The 17605-nt window shown below is 45.5% G+C and overlaps 1 protein-coding gene across 5 annotated transcripts; it reads left to right on the top strand.

The window, feature by feature from the left end:
* The first annotated feature begins 6851 nt into the window (after window positions 1–6851).
* IRX6 (iroquois homeobox 6) lies at window positions 6852–13825 on the top strand. 5 transcript variants are annotated; one of them, XM_044987405.1, is made up of 9 exons: window positions 6852–6891; window positions 7598–7627; window positions 8662–8919; window positions 9306–9415; window positions 10003–10310; window positions 10629–11231; window positions 11638–11751; window positions 12121–12152; window positions 12629–13825. In XM_044987405.1, exons 3-7 carry the CDS (start codon window positions 8824–8826, stop codon window positions 11748–11750), a joined length of 1230 nt encoding a protein of 409 aa, XP_044843340.1. In that variant the 5' UTR covers window positions 6852–6891; window positions 7598–7627; window positions 8662–8823; the 3' UTR covers window position 11751; window positions 12121–12152; window positions 12629–13825. The 5 variants fall into 5 exon arrangements, with proteins under 5 accessions (XP_044843340.1, XP_044843338.1, XP_044843335.1 ...); XM_044987403.1 differs by lacking the exon at window positions 6852–6891 and adding an exon at window positions 7197–7334; XM_044987400.1 differs by lacking the exon at window positions 6852–6891 and having other exon boundaries at window positions 7500–7627.
* The last annotated feature ends 3780 nt before the right edge of the window (window positions 13826–17605 follow it).

Here is a 17605-nt window from a genome sequence, read left to right as displayed (position 1 = left end):
TACCCAGGGAGCTTAGGTGGCTTGAAGCCACGCTGGAGACATTCTGATCCTAGGCTAAGAGGCTTGGGAATGGCCCTCTGGGGATCTGTCTAAATTACAGCAGCCTCTCCGGGCTGCCCTAGGGTCACAATAATGCGTACTTGGCCCTGCCCCTGGCATGCCCCTCCCACCCCGGCACATGCCCTGCAACCCAGCTTCCTCGGACGTCCTCAGAGGGCAATCTCATAGTTAACTTTCACAGTGCCTGCACAGAGGGAACCTTCCTCTGGCCCTATATAGGACTTTTAGGACCTATTTATGTTATTCTGGCCCTTTTTTCCCCCAGCATAAAGGAGCCAGAGTGGAGGTAAGGTTCTCACCCTCAAAACATTATTCAGAGTCAATGAATTTCACCTTTACTGAATAAAGATCATATTATATGGACTTAAATAAGCACGACACTCACATAAATAATACAGAAATGTTGATGAGCTGCTATGCAATGTAAATGTAAGGGGAATGTGTCTTTAAATGCCAAATATTGTATTGAAATCAGACTTTTAGTGATGAACCCAAACCAAGAACCACAAATACAAACACTTATGAACTTTGGGACAATCCAGACTCAGATTCAACCCGTGTGTGTGTTTTTCCTACTTGTCAAGTGGACCAAAACCAGAACCTGAGAGTCAAACAGTCCCCAAATTGAGGAAAGGTTGGTTCCGGGTCTTGACTTTTTGGTTTGGACCCATCTCATGGGTGTAAAACCTATTCTAGTCACCTCTATGGCACTCTGAGGCATAATAAATCTATAAGGATTTAAAGGAGCTATCACATGGGGTAGAGTCAGGTTCCAAGGTAATTAGAATGGTAGAGCCACAGGGGGATGGGTAGGGCGGTGTGAGTTAGAGGAGACATAGTGGACAAGTGGCAGAAAGGGAAGGCTAATAGAAAGGTGCAAATCAGTGTGGTGTAGCGAGGTCTGCACTGAAATTCTGCTTGGAGGCTATGTCTGCTATATCTCTGACTAGGTCTAGTTTAATTTCTGAAGCAACATTTTAGACAGAACTCTTATTAGCAGTACATCTAAACGTGGGGCTTTAGATGAGGGTAGCTACCTTTAACTACTCCGTGCACAGATCAAGTAACACAGCAGTATCAGACTGTAGTTACTGTTTCACTCCGGTGCTGTGATTTTTTTCATTGTAAGTATTATTGCATATTGGGATATTAATCACTTAAAAGTCACCATGCTAACACCTTAGACGTACCCAAAACAGTGATAAGTTTTGCAACTTTTTAGACTAGGTAAAGTGGATGTATAACATTCAAGGAATTCAGCAACATCTCTTCATGTGTTCCCGTTTCAAAACACAAATGCTTAAAGATCTTGAAAATTAAACCTACGCATGTTTCAAACTTGAGCTTAAAAAAAAAATCACCTCCCAACTACGTACTAGATTTATCCGTGACTGATAAGTTACCACACATTATCTCAGCAATTACACTCCCCTAGTAAATCATAGGATGTTTCATGCTTCACAATGTCAATTCTACCTCTGTTCTGAAGTGAGTTCTTTCTATTTTCTGCTCATGTGCTAAGCAATTGAAATGTGTTATCTGTGACAAGATATTAATCCCAATATTGTCCTAATTTTGTCTTGTCTTTTTCTGTTTCTAGTGCAGAAATCACCATGGACAATAGCCACTGAGATAAGGAAAGTAACCAGAAAGCTTTACAATAAACCACCATATACACTACTTTAGTTTGTCAAAACAATTAGTGTTCATTTTGATTTTATTCAGTTAGATCTGCAGTGACTGATCAGTATAAATTATGTATTAGGCTGGCCAGCTGTACTTGTTTATTCATGCATGGACTTGAAGAATTTTCATTTTCTAAGTACAAAAAACCTACAACAACAAAAATCTATATTTTAAAATATAAATGTACTTTCTTCTCTGCAATATTTTTGCTCTCATATTTCATTTCTTTTCCTCCCACCCCGCAGACACTTTGTTTTCCCTCACCTCTCTCAATGTTCTTCTTTTCTGTAAATGACATTCTATGCATGTTTCAATTCACCTATTATTTTATTCACATAGTTGTCATCAGTTGCATTTGTGTTAATGGAAAGAACATAGTTATTACTTTACCTCTCAGTGATTACTTTTTAAGTAAGGCAATGACAGAGCTAAACCAACTGATGTTGATACTAAAAGCATCAAAAATCAAATTAAGTCAACTGCAGTTGGACTCCAGTCATCATGCTTCACTGCAATACTGCTCAAAATATTTTCAGCTGAGACTCTGATATTCTTCTCTTTAAAAACCGAAGTTTGAATCCATAGACATCAGTTTTTTCTGCTCATGTACAGTACATAGATATATTGTTCTTTGGAACAGCTTATTAAAAGGAATACACACACACTGTGTATATAATCATAATGTGTGTAGGTACAAATTAATGAGAAAGATTTACAACAATCATCTACCACATCATGGTAACTTAAGCTCTCCCATTAAACATTGCCATCAGCGTGAAAAGCAGAATGACAATACTGTTGCTGAAGTGGTTTACTATAATCAAAACAATAAAACCCAATTCCACAATACTTTCTCTCCAAAGCTTCATTGAACCCAGATTAGTTCAAGAATCCATTTACATAAAGTTTATGCCAATGTTTACATATCACAGAAAGATGATTGAATAGTTTTGACATGCTGATTCCAGTTGCTAAGTGAGATAACCAGACAGCCTGGTAGCAGCATTTCAGAAGAACAAGGAAAGATAGAACTTCTGACCTCTTGAAAATCTAGTGGGGGAAGGTAAGACTTGTATTGGTTAATGTGAACATAGTTTAATATCCCAGGTTGGAAGGGTAATTTAAAACGGCCACATGTCTGGCTCTTGTGCACAAAGTATGCTACACAAAGATCTCCAAAGTGCAGGGCAGGGTGCCACAAGTAAAGAGGGAATTTAGTTGCAAAAGGCCATCTTTCAAAGCTGCACTCAGCTGCAGGATACTTAACAGGTAATAGATTTGTTTTAATATTGATTGTGCTGGGTACAGATTGATAAATATAATGTTTGCATTGATCTGCATTGTGTCTATTATGAGATTGGTTTTGCGCATTGAATATTGCTTGAGGTTTCGGTGTTCATTTATTTTTAAGGTCAAAAGAGAGAGAGAGAGAGAGAGAGGTAAACTTGAACATAGCATTTCTACAATCTGGCTGGTTTTATAAATAAAGAGTAAATCAATATTGCCCTCACAATAGCCCCTATGTCTTCTTATCACAAAGGGGCTGAGCAAAATTTGGTTGTTGCTGCTTTTATCAGATAATTTAAGAAAGCATTTCTGTTAAGAAATACTAAATTGGTGCAAAAACAACAAGGAGTCCAGTGGCACCTTAAAGACACCGGATTCCTTGTTGCTTGTGTGGATACAGACGAACACGGCTACCCCCGATACTTGACTAAATTGGTAATAACAGTTGCTGAGGCAAGTGATTTAGAAAAAGCGGTTTTATTACTTTAAAATTAACATACTTTGACCCCCCCCCTTAAGAATTCTTGCAATTAAATAATTAGCAATAATGTTACCCAAAAGTGTGCTTTAATGAATTTTCTTAAACTATTGCCAGTGTCAACAATGGCTAAAATGGATCAGTGGCTTGATTGAAAAGTACAGCCTTGGTCAGCATGTCACACAAACAGCACTATTCCAGATCATCTACAATTCAAACTGAAGTCTGTTTTTTTTCGTTTTTGTCCCCCCCTCCCCCTAAATTATAGTCAAATTGGTCTGAAGATAATTTCAGGTAACTGGATACTGCAAGGTTCAGGAGCTGAGCAGAGTCTGAGCATAAGAGTTCTCCAGAAGATTAAACATTAGCAGGAGCCTTGAAATCTGAGGGGTGAGATCTTGCACTTTCTATTCTGGCAAAACTCCCAGGAAGCGTAACTTAAATGAGTGTGCAGAGTGGCATTCTATAAACTGCTATTCTAATACACCGAAAACCGGATCTCAAAACCAAGCAATTCTCGTGTTATCTTGGATTAGTGGATACACAGTGTAATTGTAAACAAACAGGCGAAAGGAGAGAAAGCCCTGGACAGCCTTTCACACAAACAGCCCTACTCCAGATATCCAACAATTCTTGTTATGACACTTCTGCCCACTGAGTTTGAATTTCTATGCATAGTAAACACAAACAATCAAATCCTTCATGAATATAGTGCTCCCTCAAACATACCATTCAATGAGGTGTCATCAGGGACAAAAAAGGTGCTGTGCTTAAATCCAGACCTTCAAGTAGTCTATATATGTAAATGGTTGCTCCAGATTGGACTATATCCTCTCCTTCCCCACAGGTGAGCTTTGAAACTGGCCTGAAATATAGTGGAAGTCTTGGCCTCTGCATATTACTGAAATCTGTAATATGAGTGTGTTTGGATAGGAAGGATTCCTATTGCCACAGTTCCTCTAAGGTGGTGGGCAATAGAATTTAGTCTGGTAAACGGGTTGGAGCAGAGCAGTCCAATGTCATACGTGGCTGGTGGAAGAGTGGCTTCTAGATCATCTTTCTTCCCCTTTAATAATTGCAGTAGTGAAACAAATCCAGATCTCCCTACAACTATTCTTCTCTCACCTTATATTAGAGCCGCCTTTATACCCACACACTATGGTTGAAATACAACCGCCAAAAGTAATTGAAAACTTACTTTCCAGGGTCTTATTTACACGTGGAAAGTGCTTAAAGTGAGTTCCCTTGCTCCACGGAGAGGATTCTTTCTGGCATATTCAATGCAGCTTCCAGCAATAACACTGTATTAACTCCCAAGTGAGAAGCGCTGTTTCTTAATAAAAGAAACTTTTTTAAAACAGCATTGCAGGACTGTTTTTTTATTGTTCTGAGAAGAGACTAGGGGCGGGTGTGTGCGCGTTTGCTTCAGCAATTAATGCTGAGCGTTTCCCAGAATCAGGGCTTCTGCTGCTGCATTCAGAAGGCGATTGGCGTAAAACAATAGAAGTTTGGTTTGGCTTTGCTGAATTGCCTTGCGGGTTTTCCCAGACTGAACGTGTCCATGGTAGAACATTAGCGCCAATCCCACGTATTAAGCAACCGGTCTTTGTTCAGAGGGTTTTGTTTAATCGCAGCAGAGTAATATTGCGCCCCACGTTGCAAACTCTGACCCCCGTGCTCTGCCTAGGCTCAGGGACAACTTTGGCTGGATATAATAATTTGGAGGGAAAGGGGGTCACGGCCTTTTCGGGCTGGGCTTGCACAGTTCCTGCTTGCAAACTTTGAAAAGGTCGCGAGCAGAAGGTATTTCTACCTGACTGAGCGCGTTTCATTCCCTGAAGGAGCAGGTTACCTCTGTTTATTCTCCCTGGCTCTCAGATGTAGATCTAGCGCCGTTTGATCCGATCCCTGCTTCACTCGCGGCTCTCTAGCGCCACCCTTAGAGAACCCGCGCAACTGCAGCCAAGGTTATTTTATTGATGATCGTCTGTCTAGTCCTCTCCCCAACTTCAGAGTGGGCGGCAGGAGGAAAGGAAAGTCGGTCTTTCACGCTGACCTCTAGCCAGGTCGCATCTGCCCTGGTCCCGCTCGTCAGGCCAGGAAGCACACGCAGTAGGGTTCAGTGGTTTGTTTTCCCCTCCAAAACATGCCCCCGTTAGTAGGAAGACCCACCCCCGCCCTTCTCTCGCAAGTCATGTGTGGAACACTCCGTGGCCGCCAATGCACCGTTTACACTGGGTGTGGCGTGTGTACGTGGAATGCTCTTTGCCAACAGAACCGATAGCGAACACGGATTTATATAAACTCAATGGTTTGGGAGCCCCTGCAGCAGATATAGGGAGACTGGACGCTGGGGGAGGGAGGGTTGTAATGTTTTTTTTGCAACGAGAAAATAACCTCCCTCCACCCCCTGGAATTTGTCAAACTGGTGGCTCAAAGGGATATGGAGCCTCTTCCCCTACCTCTCTTCACTGCACAAGATACCAGATCCGGCCAGGGCGTGCGGGACCACTTTTCCGGTCGGATGAGGGGAGGGGCAACTGGCCTTAAAATGCAGCGTATTTTCTCCTGGAGAGAAATCATCTGCCGAGCAGTTGCGGTTAGCACACGACCCGAAAACCGCCTGCTCCCTCCCTCCAAGATCTCACCTCAAAGGCAAATTTGCCATGTGTACGTTGCTGGTTAAACAAGGGCATTTCCATTTGTTAATTGATGCAATTACGCCTTAGTGGTAATGGGCAGGCTGGTCTCCAGGCAGCCATCAATCACCTTCCCATTGACCTGTCAAAGCCTCCCCTCCCCTCCCCTCCCTTCATTCCTGTTGGGACCATTTCTGGATCTAATAGAGAAAAATGGATCCCCTGCTCATCATCACTTAGGGAGGGACCCTGGGGCCAGGGAGCGGGGTGGCTGCGAGCCAGAGGGAGGAAAGACTATCTCTGAGGGCTCTTCGCCTCCCTCCTCGACCCCCCCACACGTGTCAGTTCTTCCTCACTTGCGGATCCCAGGTGTCTCTCCCTTTCCTGGCAAGCTGCAGGCGCCTTGGAAGGGGGCCGGGGGTTATTTTTGGCCCCTTCCTTTCAGGGCCACTGGCAAGGGCAAGAGGATTTCAGCCTTTGCAGCACGAATAATGGACTCGGATGCAAAAGTTGGGGCTGGGGACCAGACAGATCCCGATGATCCTGGGGGAGGTGGAATCATTAGCACAGAGGCAGGCACATATTAGAGAACTTGCTAAAGACTCCAATACATTCGCAGGCACCAGATCCACCCTAGAAGTCAGAACGGAGCAGCATGATTAACTCGTGTGCGACATTCCCCTGCACTACCTGCAAACGCCATTTCTTTCCCTGTTCTTTCTTTGAAGCTCCAGGGCTGAGGTATCTCGAGGGGGTGGGGGACGGTCTATGTTACACTTTAGTGAATGGAATAAGTTTCTTCCCCCCCACCACCCCCATCGCCTTGATTTTTCAACCTCCAAATTGGATGGTGTTTTTAAAGAGAGCGCGCGAGGGAGACCAACCGCGCAGCATTTCAGGTCCCTGCCTTTGACGCGCATCACAGCCCAACATTAAAACAACATGAAACAAGTGTTGAGTGCATCTTCGATGTTAGAGATGATTGGCAAAGATGGTTATAGCCTGGTTGGGGCTGTCGTTTCGGGATTACTATGACGTCACTTTGCTACCCTTCCATGGATGAATGCTAAAGAACTATAGAGCAGAAAATACTACAACAAGCAGGCTCCATAGCTTGCAAGCCTTACGTGGTCCCCTCCTTTCTTTTAAACTCCCCTTTGCAGTTCAAGCCTCCATACATTGGGGTGATTTTTATATATAAACATATATATTGCTAAGAAGGATGGGAGGTGGGGGGAAGCCTTCTCTCAGGCTCCATGCCTCAGATGCCTGGCTGCTTTTCTTAAGTGAAATCATCTATAATTGAGGGAGGGGGGGAGGACCATCCGTGGAAATGTGTATGGGAGAAGGTACATCTTGAAGCAGGGGGGGTTAGTTACAATCGATCGGGGGGGGAGGAATATTGCTTATGATTCAAAAATAAGGAGCAGCTATGTCCTTCTCTCAGTTTGGATATCCCTACAGCACCACTTCGCAGGTAAGAGAAGAGAGCACTCACTTTTGATCAGATTCCGCTGCTGCATTCCAGATGTTTTGTTTCCTTCCCCCACCCCCTCGCTTCGAGTCTTTTTAAAGGGCACATCTGGAGGCTTTTTAAAAAATGTGCGTGTGTCTGTGTGTCGCTTGTGTTATTCTAGGATTTTAAAAAAATAACAACAACCCTCAGTCTGCAGGGCAAAGAACCTGATCTGTCACTGCTCTGGTTTAAGTGCAAAAAATTCCAGATGCAGCTGATTTACAAATCTGTATTGATCTATTACCTGAGTTACTCGCTTAAAGCTTTCATTTGAGAGGCGCAGCGCAAGGCATTGGCTTTTGCAGGCGCTTTTCTCCCAGCCTTTTACTCTGTGGTGTTAGCCTCGCAGGCTAGTTCTTGTGCACCTATAGGAAGTATTCGGCCAGAGCTTTTGTTTGCTGGTTTATTTTGCTATATATTATTGTTGTGTGATTTATCTGTGACATGCTCCTCCGTATTTCCTCTAACTGCCTGGTATTAGCATGTGTCGATATTTGCCTGGCGACTTCCAAAAGTGCCTCCAAATTAACTAAATTGCTGCTCTATCGTAAATTGATCCATAATTTATTTTGGTTGGATTATTTATACACCGTGATCACAGCAAGGTTTTCCTCCCCTTCCTTGGGACGTTGGCTTCTCCTGTGCTTTTAAAAGTAAAGGAATCATATGCCTTTGGCTGCATTATCTGACATGTTTAGTGCTTAGTCTATTGTCAAGTAATCTGCAATTGCAACTTCTTGCCTTTAGATCAATGTGAAGCGGAGTAAGGGGGTTTACACACAGATTTTTTAAATTTTTCTATAGCAATGGTTTCCCTAAAGTTTTGCCTGCTTTGATTAGTTACCCTCACCCTACACATGCTTCCCATTCGGTTTAGTTCCAATTTTCCTTCATTAGTTGACACTCCTTTGTAGGGAGGTTGCTTTTCTTCCCACCACCTCTCAATTCCTTCTGCGTGTTAAATAATCGCCCTGGACATTCTTTTCTCTCCCCAGTTTTTTGTGTCCGCCAGCCCCAGTACGACTTGTTGTGAAACCGCCTCCAGATCCGTGCCGGATGTTTCCTCGGGATCTGCCCAAGCGGCTACCCTTTGCTGCCCCTCTTACGAAAACAGGCTGCTGGCCAGCACCCGGACGGAACTCAATGCAGCTCTGGGGATGTACAGCTCTCCCTATTCAGCAGCCGCAGCGAGCCAGGGTTATGCCAACTACCTTCCTTACAGCACAGACCCGTCAGCTCTTTACACCTCACTGGTGAGTGGACCTCCAAATACCAAGCTTCGTCCCACGTCCGGGAGCTTTTATTCTATTGCTACCTCTGGGCATAGGGGGAGGGAGGGAAAGGGGGTGGGGGTCAGCTAGCCTTCAACAGGCGACAACTTTGCTTTAGGACATGGGGGGAGGGGGGAGGCAGAGTGTGAGAAGAGGGGAAAGTAGGAAAAATGCTAAGACAGATGCCTCGCCCTTCTGGGGTAAAGGCAGCAGCGGGGGCCCCTCAGGACAGCAGGGACGAGAGAGACAGCAGGGGCCTCATAGGATTGGAATGCATGGAGCCCCCACTGATTCAGCCGGACAAGTGGAGGAATGTCCTATTTTAACACCTTCAATTATAACGTCAAACGCTGCTCCTTCCCTTCCAGAACCCTCAGTATGAAATTAAGGACGGGACCAGCAGTTTGCACTCGGGATTCGCACAGCCTGCTGCTTTCTACCCCTACGATCCTTCCTTAGGCCAGTACCAGTACGACAGGTAAAACCCCTTTGATCAACTGCGAGTTGCCTTAATATCCCTCTGCGCTGCAGCAACAGCCATCCAAAACCCCGGGATGTCCTAGCTGACAGATGTTATACAAAGCATCCAAGCAAGCGGCTAACAGCAGTCAGCTAACGTAAAACTTTGCCGCTCATCTCCTTGGTAATTGCAGCGGTAATCAAGTTCCAGGAAAAGGCGAATTGGATTAGCAACATCTGCTGCTAAAGCGGTGACACGTGATACTCTCTATTAAAACTGGGTGTAACCCTCTGCTTATGACCTCCCAGCACAGGGTGAACTCGAAACGGGACCGCAACGTAATGATTCCCTCCCCTCCCCTGGTCCTCTTTGTTCCCAGGAATAAAAGCATCAGTCGGGTTTTTTTTTAAGTAGCAAATAAATAAAATACCCAGCGTGAAGTAAGCTTAGTAATTCTGGCTAATAAAACCCAGTGGTTGGGGGGTGGTAATTGTTTAGCTTGGGTAGCTTTAATCTTAATAGACAGTTTGCTAGGATAGTTAATTTTGTACCACTTCCGCATATTCCCATCCAGTGACATTTCCTCTGTAACTATTTCATGGCAGGTATGGGACAGTGGATTTCAGTGGCTCAGCCAGGCGCAAAAATGCAACTCGAGAGACAACCAGCACCCTTAAGACCTGGCTGTACGAACACAGAAAAAACCCTTATCCCACCAAAGGGGAGAAAATCATGCTGGCCATCATCACCAAAATGACTCTGACTCAAGTGTCCACTTGGTTTGCTAACGCCAGACGGAGGCTCAAGAAGGAAAACAAAATGACCTGGTCTCCCAAGAACAAAGCAGGAGAAGAGAGAAAAGATGAAAACAAGGGGGAGGAAGAGGAATATGGCACCGAAAATGAAGGCAAAGGTAGGGGTGGGGGAGGCCATCTAGGACGAGTGACTTTGAATTGGATTGAGCTGGGGTGAGATCCATTGATTTCTGTTTTTTGAGAGCCATGTCTTCATTAGGAAGGTGTTTAAAAAGCAAGACGAGACAGACCCCATCTCAAAAGACACAGTAGCAAACTCTGTAGGAAGTGGCATTAGGTATCAGCCTCCACAAAGCATCCCCACACACAAACATACTGTCAGCGACTAACATCTTGCGTTGCACACCCACAATGCTCGTGCCCTTTCACAGTCTCACTAATGTGTTGGTTTCTCCCCCCTCCATTATTTTAAAAAGCAGGTCAGAAAAGCTTCAAGGAAGAAAAGGAATTGAGACTGAGCGACCTGGACGATTTAGACGAGGACGAGGAAGACAAGCGTGCGCACCCGGCGGCTTCCAGTGCCAGCTCTGCTTTGCCCGAGCCTGAGAAAAGGGACTGCAGCCTGACCCCACCCAGCAATTTCCACCCTCTCCCCTGTCACAAAACCATGCCGGGGGCAGGGGCAGACTTTTTAGAGACCGTGGGGCAAAAGGCGGCGGGCGTGGTGGGCACCGTGAGTCCGGGGCAGCAATACGAAACCACAGACAAGCCCAGAATCTGGTCGTTAGCTCACACCGCAGGGGCCAATGTGGTAGTTGGCCGCACACACTCCGAAGCAAGGACAGCGAGCCCTGGCTGTGTGCTCGGCCGGGGAAGACGCGCTGTGTCTGGACACTGCCCCGAGGCGAGACCCCTGGCCAGCCCCAGAGCCCCGCCCGTGGCGGACGGTGCGTTCGAAGAGCTGCCCCAGGCCACCAAGATTTTTAGAAACTCCTCTTTCAACCTGCAGTCTCTCCAGCTAAGCTGCGCTTCCTACCCCGTCCTGGGGGAGACGTGCCAGTATTCTTCAGGAGCCGAAGGTATTTCCATCTCTCTCTTCACCCTGAGGGGGGGGACATACCTGAATGCTAAAACAGGCAGCTAAGCCTAAACAAACGGCTTCCTTCCCCATTAGCCGCCTGCTTCTAGTCCAACACGTTTGTTTACAGCACCGGTCACATGAAAAACATACAACTCCTCCTGCTAATTCGATGCAGCACAGAGCTGGGTGCTGGACCGAATCCTTTTCTGTCATGTTTTAAACAATGATTCTAGTACAACCAACTCCTGGGTGGAGTGAGGGAGTGGGGTATGGGCAGGCCCTCAAAGTCCCAGAGGCTGAAAGGATTTCAGAGAGCTGGGAAGCCTTTTGGCCTGGGTCAGGCAAAGCAAATGTACCTTGTGAAGCTTCAACGTTTGTGATACATTGGTTGTGTCTATACGCAGGGTGTGGGAGAAATGTGAAACCCAGCCAAGGAGCCATAGATCTCAGTGAAGGTTGTGTAGTGCAGCATAAAGATAAACTGAGAACAGCTTTTAGGCCAGTGCTGAAGAGGTGAGGTAGGTAAACGAACTTTCCTGCACACTAAACCATTGTATGGGCTCGTCAGAGGCACAGGAAAAGATGTGTATTTTCAGAGAGAATCCGTGCCGTGTTTGCTAGGGGAAACCGCTTCGGTTTCGAAGTATTACAAACAGATTCTACAAAAGCCCAGGGTCCCCTTGGCTAGCGGAACTTGTGTGCGTGAATGACTGATGTGACCTATTAAAGCAGCCCGACTGTAACAAACTATATGATTTTGAGTGCTTAGGGGTTCAGGTTATTGGGTCTTCCGAAACATTTGTGGGAGAGAGAGAACAGTTGCTGGCTACCGTGTTGTGAGGGGAGAGGATGGGCGCCAATAATGCTATCTGTGTTCTGCTTTGCAGGGAAATTTCTCCCAGGACCAACAACTATTCTAGTAAGTTAGTTTAAAACGTTCTTTGAGCAAACAGATAATTAGGTCCACATGTTCCTTTTCAGGAAGCAAATTGCTCCGAAACGTTTACTGTGTCTTTCCCAAAAAAAAATGTTGCACCTGAGTTTAGTTTTGTAAAACTCCACAATTTTCAATATGATAAATTGGGATCAAGTATCAGAGGGGTAGCCGTGTTCGTCTGGATCTGTAAAAGCAGCAAAGAGTCCTGTGGCACCTTATAGGCTAACAGACGTTTTGCAGCATGAGCTTTCGTGGGTGAATACCCACTTGCATCCCACGAAGTAGGTATTCACCCATGAAAGCTCATGCTGCAAAACTCTGTTAGTCTATAAGGTGCCACTGGACTCTTTGCTGCTTTTATAAATTGGGATGTTTTCATAGCTTTTAGCCTCTTAAGGCGCGGGGCATACACTTGACCAATGCTAGTGAAATTTTCATCCCCTTTCTTTCCCTCTCAGCAGGTTAGCCCAGCGCCTTTGTGAGAATCCCGAAGATGGGTCTGAGCATCAAGGCTCTTGGCTTGAAAAATCCTCCGCCAACAGGGAGGAGCCCTGCTCCTTGAAAGCATTAAATGTGACTCTAGCGTCCCGTCTTCTTTTATGGAGGAGCGGTCATAACATATGCACAACTTGCTTTTCAAAAATGGATGAGACTAAAACCCCGCTCGGAAAGAGAGCGGGGGAACTTGAATAAACTATAGACTTTGGCTCATGCACTGGATCATTGTAGTTTCGCACAAGTTTACAAGACAATACTCCATCCCCGCCCCGCCACTCGCTGTCACTCCGAGTTTGAACAGACCCGCCTCAAGAACCATCGTGTTCAATGTACAACTTTGTAATTTGTAAAATACCAGTGATTAGCGTGTTTACCAAAAGGCCAGTATTAATTCTAATCTCACCTTGTCCTATTAAAACAAACCAAACAAACCACAGCGCTTTCATTCCTCCCATCTCCCCCTGCCTTTGGTAAAGTATGTTTGTAAATCTCCTTGTCTGTGTCGTTCTGAAGAGACAAAAGAGCGGGGTATTGTTTTAAGGACATTCGACGGGCTGCTTAGTTTCTGTCTCGCTGAAGATCTCGCTTAAAGATCTCGCTGAAGGTATTTTTAAGAGTCTCTAATTAAAACGAATCAGCTGAATGCTGCAAAGCCGTCTTGCAAACTTGAGGAACTTATGTCTGAACTACTCAAAGGTATGACCAATAGGACAAGCGAACGCTCCTTCCTTCTCTCCCTCCTTCCTGCCCCCAGCTACGTTGGCGTTCCCCTGTTTTTAAAGCATCCACCCCTCCTCCCAGACCTGCGTGATGGGGTGGGGGAGGGGATATTGGGTGCCCCGGCCAGTTTAAAGTCTAGCAACTGGTCTGGAGTGGCAAAGTAGGGCATTGTGAGTGGTCATCACCATAATTCAGTTAAAAGAGCAGTGTTGAACTTTACAAGGCAGACAAGAAAAGGAAACCGCATCTCTGCATTATTTCTGTTTAATTAAAAGTGTCATCAAACACTTTCTGTTCAGACTAATAAACCAAGCAGGGATGAGGAAAGAATGTTTCTTTGTTCCCTGTTTCTAGAAGCAGTGGCAATAATTTAAATTAATAACTGTGGTAATTAAGAGGTCATCTGTAGATCAACCCGATACCAGCTATTTCCAAGTTCACCAGGGTCAACATTTACATTAAGTCATTTGTGGTCAATAGAGTCCAATGAATTCTGCCTTAATAAATCAGGGAAATCAATCTTGAAAATCGAGTAGAGTTCTACATGTTTACCAAAGGCTACTAAGACAAGTGGGACTGCTCAGGGGGGATCCTATAGTTTTGTGACCGAGAAGAAGTGAAGCGTTTCAGGGGGATAAGAAACCGAAGATCAATGAGAAGGGATCGGGGGAGTGATTGGAAGTGGTCTGTGTAACACACCCACGCTCTATGAATCTGTAGGGTGGGATTATGTCTATACTGATAATAGACTCACGTCTATAACGTCGTGTTTTCCTTCTTTAGAGTATGTTTCATACTTGGAATTTGCATAACAACTGGAATAAGTAACTATATGTTTGTTATGAGTTAATTATCATGTCTTCCAAGTATGAAACACACAGACAAGACACACACAAATAGTTGTCCTTTGCATAATGACAGGTTTCAAAGTAGCAGCCCTGTTAGTCTGTATATATACAAAAAAGTTGTATATGATCTCTGTAGATTATGAGTATAACACTCACACACACACCGATTTTATGTGGAAAATGTAGCATGTCCTTTTTATTGTACATACTCCTAAAGTGCATATTTTAATGTCTTTCCCATTATTTATAAATATTTCAGCTTTAATGCTGAGCAGCAGCACGGGGTGTTGTGATGAAGACCGCCAGTAAAAAAGGTGACCATCATTTTCCAGTTTTGTGGTCCAGGCAGTTCAGCCCTCACACCATTCCCATTGGGCTCAGAGGGAGACTTGCCTAAGTGAAGAGGGCCGGGTTTGCCCCTTCACAAAGTCTGCTCGCAGTGTAACCGCAATCCCTGTTCTAACTGGAACCATTTCAAGTGGCCTGTGCGGAGGCTACTGACTGGGCTCCTAGGACTGGAACGTTACAGCTCTTATTAGGAGTAACAGACAGCTCATTCTGAACTATTTACTGATCACACATTCATCTTAACAGGAATTAACTCTTAATATCCATCTAGTTCCTCATTCAAACCCTAATGGCCACTAGAAGGGGATCAGACTGCTTTCATTCGGTTTTTAATTACCAGATGATGGAGAGAAACTGACGGATTTTACACCTCTCTAGGTTTGAGGCGACTTCTTGTGGCTTAAAAAACAGCCTGAAACTCTTAATTTCCCTGATTAAGACATGCAGAACTATTCTATTGCCTTTTTCCTTGGTATGGATTTCGGCTCTGATTGTCCCTACGTTGATTTGTACGAACTAGGGTGACCAGACAGCAAATGTGAAAAATCAGGACGGGGGTGGAGGGTAATAGGAGCCTATATAAGAAAAAGACCCCAAAATCGGGTCTGTCCCTATAAAATTGGGAACATCTGGTCACTCTAGTAGGAACTCTCCCTTAGCTACAGAGTTTTCTCTTTCCGACAAACTTTCGCTTTATCGAGAGATTTTGCATCTTGTGGACAATGGTATATTTTTTTAATACCAAGATGCTCAGAAATTATTTGCCTTGTTGCGCGCAGTAAAACACAACCCAAAGGAACATATAAATAGATGCCTTGTGTGTCTGGAGGGATTGAACCAAACCACCGATCAAACAGACAGTACTGGATGAAATCAGAAGAATAGAAGAAGTGCACTGCCCCTTAGGAAGAGCCAATCACTTTCTAATGTATTCCCTTTAGGTACAAAGATGACTTGATTGAGACTTATGCTACTTCCCCGTGCATGTTGCTTTTACACTTTCTTGTGCATTCTTGGGAAAGCCCAGCCTCGCAGGAGCAGCAGGCTGTGGCAGTGACCTGCAGCTTAGAGGCAGGGAAATTAAGCTGCGAGAAGATAAACATTATTTCAAGTCGGATTTGAAGGATTAGCGCTTGTAATAAAGAGTATTAGGCCCATTGGGAGGGTTCTTGCAAGTCGACGGCTCAGGCGCTCCCATCCCATCACCCGCCGCAGAGGGGCCAGGTGTTTTCTGCGCTGGGAAGTGACGCAAAGGTTTTCCCTCAAGGACCCGTTTCTTCAAAGCCAGGGAACTTCTTTGAGTTCCCCCCGCTGCTAAAATGTCACACCCATGTCCTCGTGCCGGGCTGTTAATTGGCCTTTCTTTCTAAGCAGCCTGGGATCAGCCCGCACACACCTGAGCTGCAGCTCCCAGGGAAGCAGAAAGGAGAAGTAGGTAGCATGGATGCCATCTGTTCCCGGCCGTGTTTAACACTAACCATTAAGGGGAGGGTTCATGGGGGTGGGGGGACCTCGACAGCTGCTGTAATTAGACAAACCGGACTTGGGAGCTTTTCCTGAGAATACAAAACCTCTGCACTCTCCACGTCCTGGCCCTCCGCCGGAGCTGCAGGAAGGAGCTTCTCCTGCGAAGGCCCGAGACCGCGGTTCTCTGCCCTCGGAAGGAACCCGGGACCATCACCACCAGCGCCTTGAGAAGTCGCTCTCTTGCCCGTGAAAACGGGCCTCCGGCCTTCTCGTTGGGAGCCAGCTGTTGACACGCATCCTAGTTTGATTTGAGTTTCAGTGGCTTCCCACCCGCCACCCTCTGCCCTCCAGGTCGGAAGCGGAGGTGGCCACTGGAGCTTGCCCGTGAGCCCAGAGAGAATGACAATCAAAGCAAGTGCGCGGCGCAGGATAATCGGGCTTCCCAGCGAACTCTGGTGTGCGAAGCAGCGCAACGTCCGTTGGCTCTCAGGGAGAGAGGGGCTCTTGGCGCCTCTAGCGCTACACATCCTGCAGGACGGTACAACGAGCCCTGACAATCCCAGCCCCAGGAGAGACGGTGGAAGAAGAGAGGAATGGGGACCCAGCGTGGGAGCAAAGCACACATCCTCCATCGCTACAAGGATCCCCAGTATCATAGTGCGCCTAATTCCCTTGACACCTCTCCGTCTTTTGAAGACTAATTGTACCCAAGCACTCCAGACACCTCCATTCTCTAGTGGTTTTGGAAAGATTGGTTCAGAACCGGCGATTAGGGGATACTTAAACACGTTGGTATGTTCTAGGGGCAGGCGACTGAATTAAGGTGACCTGCTGTGAGTCTTAAGATACTTTTCTTTTTATTTTGCTCTCCTTTTATTAAAGGTCAAGCGAGCCCGATGCAGATTATCCAGGCAGCTCAGAACTCGCCGCAATCTGCCCATACCGGCAAGATATGTATCGCAAATCTCTCAAAATATAATCTTGGGGAATCATATTCTGAATACTGTTTTGATTAAAAAAATCAGAGCAGGGATTGATGCAGAACTAATATGAAAAGAGCGGAGCACAAGCCGGAGAGCGCCTTAATATTTAATAACACATAAAAAATGGGCTCGCCCAGATTTTAAAAGAGCAAATTCAAAGCATTAAACACGATAATAAAAATCTAGATCTGTTGGATGAGCTTTATTATGAACCAGATTTTTTGTATAAGAATCAGCACAGGAAAGTGAACTCCGTGGGTTCCCCCCTCCCACTTGTTTACTATGGACACAATGACCACACGCGGCTATTACAAAACTAGAAGAAAGTTGGCGTTGCCAGGTACTCAGAGCCCTCAGCTCCCGCTGATTTTAACACCCATTGGGGTCTCAGCATCGGGCAGGACTGGGCCCTTGAAGAAGAGCACAGTCAAGGTACCAACTCGGATTGACTGCGAAAGAGCAGCTAAATCAGTCGCAGCATCGAGTGATATGAACAATGACCAAAGAAATGCCCCCAAACCTATTTGGCAGTCAAGAAAGGAAACAGGGGAAAGGGGGGGTGGGGAGGACG

Source organism: Mauremys mutica, chromosome 14 (assembly GCF_020497125.1).
Source record: "Mauremys mutica isolate MM-2020 ecotype Southern chromosome 14, ASM2049712v1, whole genome shotgun sequence".
Lineage (NCBI taxonomy): Eukaryota > Metazoa > Chordata > Testudines > Geoemydidae > Mauremys > Mauremys mutica.
Note: the sequence above shows the minus strand (reverse complement) of the source record. Positions and strands in the feature narration are given on the sequence as shown.

What these genes read in the sequence shown, in the direction of transcription:
- IRX6 (XM_044987400.1), top strand. Translation starts at nt 7,583, where the DNA reads ATGTCCTTCTCTCAGTTTGGATATCCCTACAGCACCACTTCGCAG. An exon ending in CAGCTCTTTACACCTCACTG is followed by an intron (nt 8,920 to 9,305) that starts GTGAGTGGACCT and finishes CTTCCCTTCCAG; the next exon opens with AACCCTCAGTATGAAATTAA. An exon ending in GGCCAGTACCAGTACGACAG is followed by an intron (nt 9,416 to 10,002) that starts GTAAAACCCCTT and finishes ATTTCATGGCAG; the next exon opens with GTATGGGACAGTGGATTTCA.